General features: G+C 36.0%; 1 protein-coding gene across 5 annotated transcripts in view; it reads right to left on the bottom strand.

Moving 5' to 3' along the window:
* kat80 (katanin p80) overlaps positions 1-13,186 on the bottom strand; it is a 108,261-nt gene that overhangs the window by 26,361 nt on the left and 68,714 nt on the right. For all 5 annotated transcript variants that reach the window (XR_012464489.1, XR_012464490.1, XM_074170916.1 and 2 more), the window contains exons 8-9: positions 9,895-10,136; positions 9,766-9,840 (exon numbers count right to left, since the gene is read on the bottom strand). Coding sequence is in view for 3 of the 5 variants with exons in the window: in XM_074170916.1 (XP_074027017.1) it covers positions 9,766-9,840; positions 9,895-10,136 (317 nt within the window). In the remaining 2 variants the exon portion in view is untranslated. The remainder of the gene's footprint in view (positions 1-9,765; positions 9,841-9,894; positions 10,137-13,186) is intronic.

Genomic DNA, 13,186 nt, shown 5'->3' with positions numbered 1-13,186 from the left:
GCCGACTCTTTAGCCAAGGAAGCGGCTGGATTAAGAATTTCAGGACCCATTGGCATCTACGGCCTGATGACTTCGACAATTGCGGAACTAGCCAAACGTTACACCCATGATCAATCCCTAAAGAAATGGGATGAAATCAAAGGATGCAATCTTGCCAGAATTACTCTTGGCGACCCTGGGAAGCTGTTACCGAAGAAATATCTAGCGATTACTAGGAAAAATCTACGCCTAACAGTAGGAATTCTGACTGGCCACTGTCAACTAATAAAACACCTCCATAATATGGGGCTAGTAGACACACCTCTATGCAGGATGTATGAACAGAAAGATGAAACTGTTCGGCATGTCCTACGCGAGTGTCAGAAATCGTCAATAAAAGAGAGTGTGTGTTCGGCGAGTCTTAGCCTACACCTGCCGATATAAAGGAGATGTTTCCTAGTGACCTGTCCACCTTCCTGGAAAGGACAGGATCGACGACGACCTAAGAAGAAAACTCCTTGGAAGGAGTTGCAAAACGAACCAAGTGATTGAAAGAGAATATATTGAAAAAAACAATGTGCGTAGAAACTTTCAAAGATCCTGGCGACACTACTTGTTCCCACACGTACCCCTGAAAGGACGTTCTCTTCTATGAAACGCCTCAAAACTCATTCAAAAAACTCCACAAGCCAGGAACGACTAAATGGTTTGGCTTTAATGTCAATCCACCGTAGAATTGACATCGACACCGAGGAGGTTTTCTAATAAATATATATGATCATGTAACACAATTTTTCTTCCTTTTCTTTCGTTGTTTTTATATTTCATGTTTTTCTACTGTTATACCAAATCAAACCCCCCCCCCCGAAATTGTTTTCTGACTACGGCCTTGACCGCCACACTTCAACGAGAATAAACATCGCACATCAAAGGAATGACGTCACAGATACCCAGACCAATGATATCAAGACCTTACACCCCACTGAAGGCGTGTACAGCTTGTCAAATATCAGAAGAGCTTTCTGAATTCCGTTATGGTCCCGCTCACTAGATGTGCGTTCGTTAAAAGACTATGTATGAGAGCGAGATAGAGAGAGCGAGAAAGAGAAAGAGAGAGACAGGAAATAATTCTCAAGTCTCTTCCTAGACTTGATAAGCTGTACGTAGGAGTAATACACTGCGAAACTTTAAACGAGTTTTTGTCGAAAGATTAGTTTTCGTACACTGTGTATCTTTTTTCGGCGAACACCACACATGAATGTAAAAATTTGAGAAACTATAATAACTAAAACTGAAAAAACATTACATATAGATTGATGCAGAATGAAAGATAGGAAACGCGAATAGAATTGGCCAACAAAATAAATTAATGAAGGTAAAATACGGCGATACTATAAAATTTTACCAAAAAGCACAAACATTTGTATTCAGGTTCTATTTAAACTCTATTTCAACGCTGACGCTGTATAGAATAGATTGAATGATCCTAAGCAACTTTTGCTCGATACTTTTTTTCAATACTTATCGATTTATTCGCCAGTGAAAGTATTACATCCTTGTTTGCAGACGATTTTCCCGAATAACTCTCAACACGTGGATATTTAACCTAAAAAATAATTTTTAATTAAAATGTAGCTTCTTAAATGTAAAAAGTATTATGGGATTGCGGTGTCTGTAGACCCAATACAAACGGAATAATAGCTTCTTAATAGTTATGGAATATTAAATATTTTTTGAGTGAAACTTTCTTCGGTATTTTTTTGTTGCACGATCCTTGTAAATTGTTCTTTCATGTATAAAATAAAAAGCTCTCTATAGCAGAGTACGAAAAAATTGAAGTAAAACAAGACAAAGTTGAATTTTAAATTTTTTATTTGAATTGTTAAAAATATTCTGTAGTTCTTAGGTAATTTGAAAACTTTGAGTAAACCTAAGCTTGCAAAATAACACAAACAAGTGGCAAGTAAACTATTATTTCTGAATTAATATAATTGAATTCCCAAGGCTAATTCAGATAATACGACAAACAACAAAACTGAACTTCAAAATTTTAATGTTACTTTTAATGAAAAATAAAACAATGAATATAAAACCAATGCATCATGTTTCCAATGCTGTTGTTTTTTTAATAACTTTGTGACTACAGATGACTCATATTACTACATACGAAATATGTGATATTTAAAAATATGATCTTTTTTGTTAAAGGTAACGAGAGTTTTCGATATTTGAACCTCCCTGTATAACCAAGCGGTAGAATTGGAAACTTTGGAGTGAAATGAATCTGAAACAATCACTGCTCCCACACATCAGAACTGCAACACGCTTCTCTGCGCGCTTTTCACAAACTACATTATTTAGGATTCAATTGCGTTAATAAAGATCCTCAATAATGGTTATGTATCGACCCAACTGTAGATAACAAAATCCAAAATTGGGTAGAGAAAGTTTCCGATACTTTTCAACTACCCAGCATGTGAAAATATTTTTTATCCAACTCGATGTCGTGTCTAAAAAGGTGAACTATTCGTTAAATAATGATCAATTTCCGCTATTTATCCTAACATTTTTGACATCGACGCAGCAGCTGACAGGTTTCCTGGCGCTACATGACGAAAACGTAACACGATTATTCACAAAGTAGGAAGAAACGCTAACAAATTGTTTTAATGACGGCGAAGCAAATTAGTTGGGTATTATCTAGAGGTCGTTAGAACCCTCGGTTGTTTTCACGGTCTATAACCATCGTTAGAGTCTCACATATGCGAATCACAAAAATACTTTCTTTGTCTTGTCAGTTGGATTCTTTTATTCCACTTTATCAATTATATCAATAATTTGATGAGTTCAACTAAGTTTCTGATATCCTATTTTTATTACAAGTTTTTATTTAATTTGCTTTGTATGTCAGCTCGGGAAAAGTTTTTCAACTGAATTCTGTAGCTCTCATTCTCAACCGTTGAACTGATAATTTTTCCAGCTTATTTTGATTTTACAATGCATGATTAGCTAAATGGCGTCATTCTTCGTCTAATATGGCGGATAGCCTAATATGCCAGACTAGTTTTTTAGAACTCCATTGACGTGAGTATCTAATGAAAGGGTTAGCTGAAAAGTATACGAAAAATGTGATGACATCACTTTAAATCCTTTATGTGGATGACCCAAGACGATAGACTAGTTATTTCATGTACCCCCATGGGTACATGAAATAACTAGTGGTATCATAGGTATCATAGTGGTATCATGGGTATCATAAAATACGGCTGTCACTCTAAATACAATATGGCGGAATTTTTTATACGCCCGCTTGATATGGGAATCTATTGAAAGATATTGATGAAAAAAATACGAAATATAGAATGACGTCTCTCTAAGACCAATAAGGCGTATCGCCAAAGATGGTGGACTATGATCTTTTAAGCACTCCCTAGACGCAAAAAAGGGTTCAAGCGGAAAACATTTAAAATGTCAGAAAACAAGATAACCGCCATACCAATATGAATTCGGCAAAGGATAGGGATAGTTTGATGGTGCTAGAAAAAATATTGTAGTGAACGACCATACAATATTCTGCTTGGGGACACGGGCATACCCAAGCAGAATATGGTTATTAAATTAAGTTGCTGCAATTTATCAAAATCTGTTTTTTTATCTGTTTTTCCGTTAATCAGCTGTCGCCCCCATACGAACGACAACTCTCAGAAATTGAGAAACTTGTGATAGCTAAGGACAATGTTCGAAATAATTATTTTAATAGTCATAAAAATACTTACACTATTGGGTTATTCATCATTTTTTCATTACAAATCGAAATTATCATACTCAATTATTTTTAATAGTAAAACAGAAAAATAATACTTCAAATAGAATAATTGTCGTAATCCTACATCTCGCAACACTGAGCTAGAGCCACCTAGCGACTGGTAGAGGAAATTGGGTCAGCCACTAGTGGGATTCAAGTTGAACTGTTAATGTTAAGTGTTTTTTAATAAATATTTGTTCGAATTCATTCCAGGCACAGTTTATTAGTATTATATCTGATCATAGAATTTTTTTGCTTCCGTGGGTGTTGATTAACAATGGTTTGTAATTTTTGTATGGTGTGTCAATTTTCAGACCGAAAATCTCTCAAATGAAAAGAGGATCAAGATGACAGTAGTGGAAGTGGAAGCAGTGATGGTCATGAAGATGGAACAAAATTGACCAGACCATCAGATTCTCTCTATCCTTATGGTATAAGGGTCTAGTAATTCGTCACCTCTACACGTAGCTGTCCCTGGGACCTCTAAAACAACTGAAGAATACGATGACTATCATGAAAATGACATTTGTCATTAAGTTGGTCATGACCTTAAGTTGCCATCAGAAAAAAAAGGAGTTGCCATCAAATCCTTGGGTTCGACACTCCTTACTTGGTGTACTCAAGTCATTTGAACTGTGCGCTATGTATGCACTGTTCTTTTTCCTCCTAGTATTCTGTTTAAAAATCTGTTTAAAATATGTTTTTCCGGTAACAAGCTGTCGCACCCCTACGAAGGACCACCCTCAGAAGTCGAAACTTGTGCGAGTTAAGGATTAACGAAGTATTTACCTTTTAACGTGTGATTCCTAACACGGACGATAGTAAATGAAAATCGATCGTTCAGACTAGGGCTTGAACCACCGACCAACACGGCAGTCAATTCGAGTGAGTGAACGAAGCACCTACGTCGAACCGCCTGGCTACCGACCGAACAGTTGGACGAATTTTAAGGTCATTCACGGTAAGATCATACAAAAAGTTTGTAGAAAACCATCGGCATCCACTACCACATAACTTCAATAGGTCCTTGAAAATGTTCCTAGTTTGAATCCAGGGCATGCCTTGCTTGGGAAAGCGATTGTTTAGCAATGTGTCGCGGCTTTGTGAACCTTTATTAGTTTTGGTAAGTTCTGATGTGGATTTTCACCAAACTGAGATCACCGTTGTCTCTAAATTTTGTTTTTTCTGGAATATAAGCTTAAAAATTATTCAGTATCGCCATCTGTTAATGGGCTCTCTACAACAATGCTTCTTCAGTCCTCAAGACTTATATTGGTGTTTAAAGACATTGGATAGATAGATTGCTGGACTTTGGTGAGTACTTAGAAATATTAATTGTTTAATTATTATAGTACTATTTGGGAAACAAAAATGGAATTATCTCGTCAATAAAAGCTCATCGACGCCATCTGTGATCGGAAAGAAAAACAATCAAACACTACTATTGACTCAAGATTCTCTAAACACATCCACTTAGGCAACCAAGATCACAGAGATCACCTCTCGAAAGGATATGTTTGGAAAAATTCCTGTTACAGGAGTTTTGATTCTGATTTACAAGAAAGTTCAAATAATTTGTTGATATATGATGGAATTGGCCGATACTTGATGAAAATTCATAACTAACGTATTCAAACAATGTAAAGACACACCCGAAGAAGCCATTGTATGGCGAAACGTGTTGCGTTTTTGTAAAACTGTTTGATGAAAATCTTACAATAAAGTGTTTTTTGAATACGTTAATTTGATGAGTAAATAAAAATTTCTGAAAATTGCATTAAACTTTTTTAGACAAATGCGGTGTGATCTTTTTATAGAAATTCAACATTGTTTAAGATTAAAATTATTACTCTGGTATACATATACCCCGAGAGCCACACCCTAAATCGGTCCGACCAATCAGCCTTACATCTTTCCTGCTGAAAGGACTTGAGAGGATACTGGACGGACCGGCAAATCGACAGATTTAGCATTAAAAAACCTCGTTGAGAAAATCTCCCAATCCCTTGACAACAAGGAGATTGCGGTTGCTGTATTTCTTGATATTGAAGGAGCATTTGACAATGCACTACCTAAATCTATAGGATGGTCTCTTGCTAGGAAGGGTATAGAATCGACCATAACTGGCTGGATTTATGCCATGCTAGTAAAAGAACTGCAACTACGACTCTTCAAGGCGAGGCCATCAGGTTCAGGGTCACCAGGGGCTGCCCTCAAGGTGGGGTACTATCTCCCCTTCTGTGGTGGCTCCTGATGGATAGTCTGCTCGATGCCCTTGACAGAAGAAAAGTTGATCTGCAAGCTTATGCAGATGACCTTTTCATCCTGGCAAGGTCCACGTCGGAAAGGATAGCTTGTAATATCCTCAAAAGCACGTTGGACGTTGTTCACAGTTGGTGCCTGAGGGAGCAGATGTCTGTCAACCCCAGCAAAACTGTGTTAATCCCTTTCACCAAGAGGAGAATTGACCTTGATAAAAGACTCACCTGAAACGCTCTCTTGGAAAAAGTTTTACACAGAGCCAGACTGTCTCTATGAAAGATTTGTGGTAAAACTTGGGGCTTAGGACCCAAAAAAATCCTTTGGATTTATGTGATGATTGTCAGACCAATGATCACTTATGGTGCAGTTGCTTGGTAGTCGAAGGTTTTACAGAAAACGGCCCAAGTGGTGGTGCCATGAGTATGATGGAGATCCTTCTAGATCTAGCTCCTCTCCACATTTTTCTGGAGAGAGAGGCTAGATGGACTGCATACAGACTTGTGCACAGTGCCAATTGCACAAATCAAATCAATTAAATGCAGAGTGCAACAGACTGTTGGTTGACACTGGAAGTCACAGCATTCCGGAAATGACCTCCGACTTTAAGCCTTCAACTGTCAACTACGAACTGCCTTATAAAGTACTATTCCCGAGTAGAGAGGACTGGATCCTCTGGGAGAAGGTAATTTTAAGAGCAACTAGTTGTTGGTTCGCAGATGGATCAAAACACCTTCCAGTTCTGGTGCAGGTATTTTTAGTCGCAGTCCCAGAACAGAGATATCTACCTGTCTACGAACTTATGTGACTGTATTTCAAGCGGAAATTTAAGCTATTGAATTGTGTGCGGAGAGATTGGATGAATCCAACCTCACAGACAAGTCAATAAAAATATTCTCGGCAGTCAAGCGGCGTTGGAAGCTCTTGGCTCCTACCGAACAACGTCTATATTGGTAGCAAATTGCCAAAAACGACTCTCCTCCATAGGAAGACTTAACAGATTGTCTCTGGTCTGGATTCCTGGCCATACTGGCCTGGAAGGTAATGAAGCTGCTGACTCTCTTGCAAAGGAGGGTGCTGCAATCGGCTTCGTCGGACCATAACCTGTCATTGTCATCGCTTTTGGCGTTGCCAAACATTGAACACCTGGATGGCAAGAAGATTTAGGGACTTCTGGCAGAATCTTCCAGGATTGGCTCACTCCAAGCCATTTATCCACCCTTCGATGCTTGATACCAAACTGTTGTTGGACTACAGTAGGGATGAAGTACGATGTCTAACAGGCCTTACTGATCACTGTCATTTGAATCATCATATGCAGAGACTTGGACTGTCGGAAGACAGTGTGTGTCGCCTCTGTTTGGAAAATGATGAAACAGTAGAGCATATACTTTGTGCCTGCCCCGCTGGGAACCGAATCAGGTTCTTAGAGTTCGGCAGATCCGTACTCTTACCATCTGACCTGAAAGACCACTTACCATACAACCTAATCGGCTACGTTGAGAAGCTGGCTTTATTCGGCCTAGTGTGAATAGGTGTGAGCCACAATAAACCCTTGCGGGTTGCGGTGGAGGTTCGAATAAACCAACTCACTTTAGACCTAACCTAACCTAACATATACCCCTAATAAAAGTGTAACTGATCACTGTCTGTACCTGGAAGATATTTGAGAAAAACTATTATTGAGGAACTTTAACGCAATAGAACGTAAAACAATGGGATTTTTAGAATTATTATCTGTTTATCTCTGCGTTTGTGCTCACTAATTTAAAAAACTGCCTACCGAAATGGTTGCGAGAATCTATGATGTATTCTGGTAAGCTTTCAATCGGTTCATAAATAAAAGAGTTACGTCAATAATCAGCACCTTGGCGCAATAAAAACCAAATTCAACTAGCATTTTTTTCTTTTGGTTCATTTTTGTTAAATACTTCTTCAACACCTTTCAAACATATTTTTGAATTAAAAAAAATGAAGAGAAAAAATCTGCTGATTTCATTTAATTTTTTTGACTCATATTCCAAGTTTCAAATAAGCTTCCTTTGTTGTAACAGCAAGCCTAAAATCAGGCAAATCATATGATGTACTTGAGTAACAGGAAAATTCCTTAAAAAACAGATAGGAATTTGTAAAATTTAATTCAGCAAAAGTTAACTGAACTGAAATATTGTGGCAAGATGATGACCTATGGCGTCAAGGAGTCTACCCTTAATTTAGCATCGATGCAACGACGCGACCTATGACCAACACGAGGCGTAGGGAGCGAGAGGGGACCGCGGTAGCTGATTCCTCGACTTGATAGTTTTGATGATGTCAACATGTATTATATTTGATGATGATGTATTAATGAAGTTTTATTAAAAAAACGATAAAAATAAAATAAAAACAACAATAAAAATTAATTGGCGCTCCGGGGCGACTTCATCGATTCCAGTGGCGCATTTGCTTTTTCAGCTGCAGGAAAACCCGGAAAAACCTGCAGCATCACATCATCTGAAGATCTTGATCTAACAATGTCCTCTCTCTTATAAAACAAACTGTAGGGTGTCTCCAGAGGCTCCAATAAATTCAATGCATCGCCAGAACACTTCGTGACACGACTATCGTCTTTGACCAAGGTGTAATAATGACCAAATTCAACGCCATAACCACAGTGAACAATGACTGCATGAATATTATAATAGTGGTCTGCTAGGTTGAAATGTTCATCTATTTCGAACTTTCCAAAGAGTTTCTTGCTTCCGTTAGAGGTTGAGTCTTGTTTGAAAATCATCAGAGTTATTATTAGATTGACTGGAGCCTCAGCTATACTTGTTTCCTTATAACAGTCAGTTAGTTTGGCGCATGTTTGACAATACAGTCGATCATCATCTCTTAAAAATTCCATTTTCAGATGATTTAACAATAAGCTTTGCACGGACTGGTTATTAGTCGTATTAGGAAAAGTTAGATGAAGTTCCAGTAATTCACATAAGTTTTCGGTACTTCTTGAACATTTACCACAGTGTAAACAAGTGAGGATTTTTCCAGCAAAGATTTACAAACACAAGACGAGATGGGTTGTACGGAATCATTCAGTGCAGAGCGGTCAGGAGTATTGATTTTGCTATTGATGTATTATAATAAGACAGTTGTTAGTAAGACCTGATTGGGGAAGGACCTCCGTGTACAACTCCTAGGCAATAAACTTAGTATCTAAGTATTCTGGTGTTTCCCTCATGGTATTTCCCTCATAAGGCTACCCTGAGTCACCCCCCAAACTGAAGTTGTAACAATATTATATTTTTGTATAAAATAGCCACCTAAAAAATTCTGGATTGGCTTTACATCACCTTCCCTTTCACCTAAAAATTATTGTAGTGTGGTTTCCCAAAAATGTTTATACAATTGAAGAAAAGAGAATTGAAACTTTCTATGTTTTTTACCACTTTTATTTGTAACTAACGTTACTGCAGTTTCGTGCTATACATATTAATGTATTTAATGTGTAAGTTTGAAAATGTACTTATAGGACTAAACTGCAGTAACGTTAGTTACAAATAAAAGTGGTAAAAACATAGAAAGTTTCAATTCTCTTTTCATCATTATAATTTCCTACCACGTGGCAATGGCTACATCCATCTTTTTTTTTGTTCATACTATTCTATTCATATTGAAACTTTTTTACCATTTTTATGAAATGTTGAAAAAGATTAAACAATTCTTGAAAAAACTGTACTTACGTCTCATATTTACTTTGTAGTAAGTCTAAAATCTTCGGTAATATCAAAACACACAGATCGAGATTCCACAAAGAGCTAAAAAAAAATCCATCATGAACAACTATTATTGTTGTGAATATAAAAACTTACTATTTATTATTTATAACTCCAAGAATATCTACAAGAATTGCTGCTTCGTCCATCGCCAATGCCATTTCGATGGCAGATTTCATATCTTTGCTTCTGTACTGGGCCAGGATCAGCTTCAGGCTCCTTTGTCGCGTATTCAAGATACCCATCATGGGATCGTGACCTCTCATGACTACACCTAACACTTCCGCTTCCGACATTGACGGCAGCTGTTGTTGAAAACCCATCGTGTTGTGATTCTTCTGTAAAAGAACAATGTGCTTTATAAACTGTTTTGATTTTTCTCGTCCATTCAGTTGACTTATATTTAGATGCCTATTAATAAGTAGAACACTGAAACAAATATTAAACGAAAGTTATTTTTTGTGGAGGAAAATCAGCTTTTATCGACCTTCTTCTGGTATTTCCACAATCTGAAAAAAATGAAAATTGTTAAGAAGAAATTTGTACACGTCTAAAAAGGGCAAACTTTCGAGTTTACCCCTCTAAGTTACTGCGTAAATTTAAATTATTTTCAACAAAGAAAAAGTTCTATTCATCAGTAACTTGTCATATTTCATAATTTTGCCCATTAAAAAAGCTTAGAAATTATAGGATACTTATCTTAACGTTTCGGAGGCTGAAATCTGCCTCCGTCTTCAGAAATCGACAAAAATTGAGTTTATACATAGTTTTTTCTTTGCTGATTTTTTAATTTCTCAATAGACTACTTGCTTAGTTCATAGTGATAAAGAAAAATTTAATAATATTCCATATATCTACAATATTAGATCTTCCCAAAATCTAAAAGTGCCATTATCAACCAACAGTTTAATAAAAAATAGTATTATACATAATGAGCTAAAAATGTATAGCCACCTGTAATTGTTAAATTGGAATTTGAATTATTTCGCGTTTTTCAGAAGAATACTCAAAAATCTTCTTATTACCAACCCAATATACGAAGTCTGATTAAATAATAAGGTGAATATTTATTTTTTTTGTGTTGGTACACTCGTCTCGAACATATGTTCACAATTCAGCTTGTAGTGCCCTACAATTTCCTTTAATGGAGTATGCTAGGTGTTGCTAGGAGATGTTTTTGTTTAGATGATTTCTTTAGAAAAAGGATAGAAAAGAATTAATAAAAAAAACTTCAATCAGAAACGTCTTCGAAAGTACTTTAAAAACTACAATTGGTGACCCTAAGAAGTGAATAGTTCTTACGCATTTGATAAAACCATGGTCAAGTTCATTCAAAACCTTTCACGAGAGCAGTTAGTTAACCAACTCGAAAATTTTAATGTCAATCCTGGTGGAACTGTTCCTGACATGAAAATAATGCTGGAGGCTTAAATTTTTAAGGAGTATTCTGGAATGTTGAATTCTCAAGACTTTGATTTCACAGAACTACTTTGCAAAATCAGTAATGAGGAAAAATCTAAGGAATCTCAAGCAGAAGGTAGTGTTATTAAAAAGGTGAACAGGCTAGAGATTTTTTGTAATAAGCTGATTGAAAATCTCGAAAATAATAATAGGAGAATGGAAGGCATAGAAAAACTTATTCAACAAATGAGTAGTCTACACCTATACTTAATCCAGCGGTTACTACGCCTTCAACTTCCACGGAAAAAGATTGTTGTTCTATCAGTCAAACTAGTCCAGACTACAACATACAGAGTCAGAAACTGAATGCAATCGTACAAAGTCTGCCACTTTACCATCCTTCTGGAAGACTGAACCCGAACTGTGATTCAATACTGTAGAGACAATTTTTAACCTAAATAGCATACATTCTAATAAAATAAATGTGGAAAGATACTGACAGTTTTAGATTGCAGTATTGTTGAAGAAAATTCAAATCTTTTTACAATACAACACAAAAATTCTTCAGATTCATATGAACTACTAAAAAGTCAACTCATCAGAATGTATCAAATATCAGACGAAGAAAAAATGACAAAGTTATTCAATGAGTGTCAACTTATCGGGATGAAGGATCTTGCCTCAGAGCAAATGACACCAAATTTTATCTTATTATCTTGACTGAAGAAACTTCCAAATACAGTGGAACAACTTATCTGGGTGTTTTACAAGAAACTTCCTGAAAAAGAACTTATTACTATTTCTGATGGAATGATGAAAGGAATTGCAAATACGGACGCTTGTTCTATTCAAACTGGTCAAAAAGAAATTATCGCATATAGAATTTTTGAAAAATTTACAAGAAATCGGGAGAAACATAAAAATCAACGAACAGTCCAGTCACCATGGAGAGAAAAAATTGTTTGTACATAAAGAATTGCAAAACACCTCTCATGTTTTTCTAAGAACAGATTGTGTTAAAAAACCATTGCAAACTCCTTATTCTGGTCCCTACAAGGTTTTAGAAAGAACCAAAAAATATTTTACACTTTCAATGAATGTAAAAAAAAAATATCTCAATTGATACATTGAATCCAGCTTTCATAGAATCATCAAATGAAAATTTTCCTGAAAAGGCAAAATTTTCAAATACACTAAATGGAATTCTCAAGAGGAAATCAAAAAATAAAAATGTAAATCCAGAAAAATCTAATTATGTAACACGCTTAAGGGGGGTGTACGGTAGTGCTCTACAATTTCCTTTAAATGGAGTATTTTTGTTTAGATGACTTGTTTAGAAAAAGGATAGAAAAGAATTAATAAAAAAAACTTCAACCAAAAACGTCTTCGAAAGTAGTTTAAAAATTACAAGCGGTTTAGCATGTTTAGTTTGTTGGTGAGAGGCATAAAAGTTAGAAGTGTTCTGCGTGTTTGGCAATTTTCATTATCGAAAAATGAATAAAAAAATTTGCATCAAATTTTGTGTAAAAAATGAAATCAAGTGCTCAAAAACACTTGAAAAGTTAACAGAAAAGTTAACAGTGATTGTACTTTGAGTCACACATTTTTTTTCAAGTGGTACAAGCTTTTGAGAGAAGGTCGAGAAGATGTGAAAGACGACGCTCGTCTTGGACAACGGATGAAAATGTTGAGAAAGTGAAGAAAATTTTTAGGAAGAATCGTCAAATCACTATTAGAGACGGGAAATATTTAGATAGATCAAATATGTTCATTACTAGAGTTATATCTCAATGAATACTTATTCAATTCAATTGAAATATGCGTACCAGTACATTTTTGCCAACTCAACATTAAGTCGAATAGTTCCGTCAGCATGAAAATTGGGTACAGTATAGCAAAAATGAATTCTCATTCCGGTTTGAATTTCATTATATGTTATGGATATTCAACCAATGTGAATTGCAACAACTCGATGAAAGCATACTCC

This window comes from Leptinotarsa decemlineata, unplaced genomic scaffold, assembly GCF_025532065.1.
Source record: "Leptinotarsa decemlineata unplaced genomic scaffold, Ldec_3_MD MMD2_tig00000008_RagTag_RagTag, whole genome shotgun sequence".
Lineage (NCBI taxonomy): Eukaryota > Metazoa > Arthropoda > Insecta > Coleoptera > Chrysomelidae > Leptinotarsa > Leptinotarsa decemlineata.
This window is presented reverse-complemented; position numbering and strand designations above follow the sequence as displayed.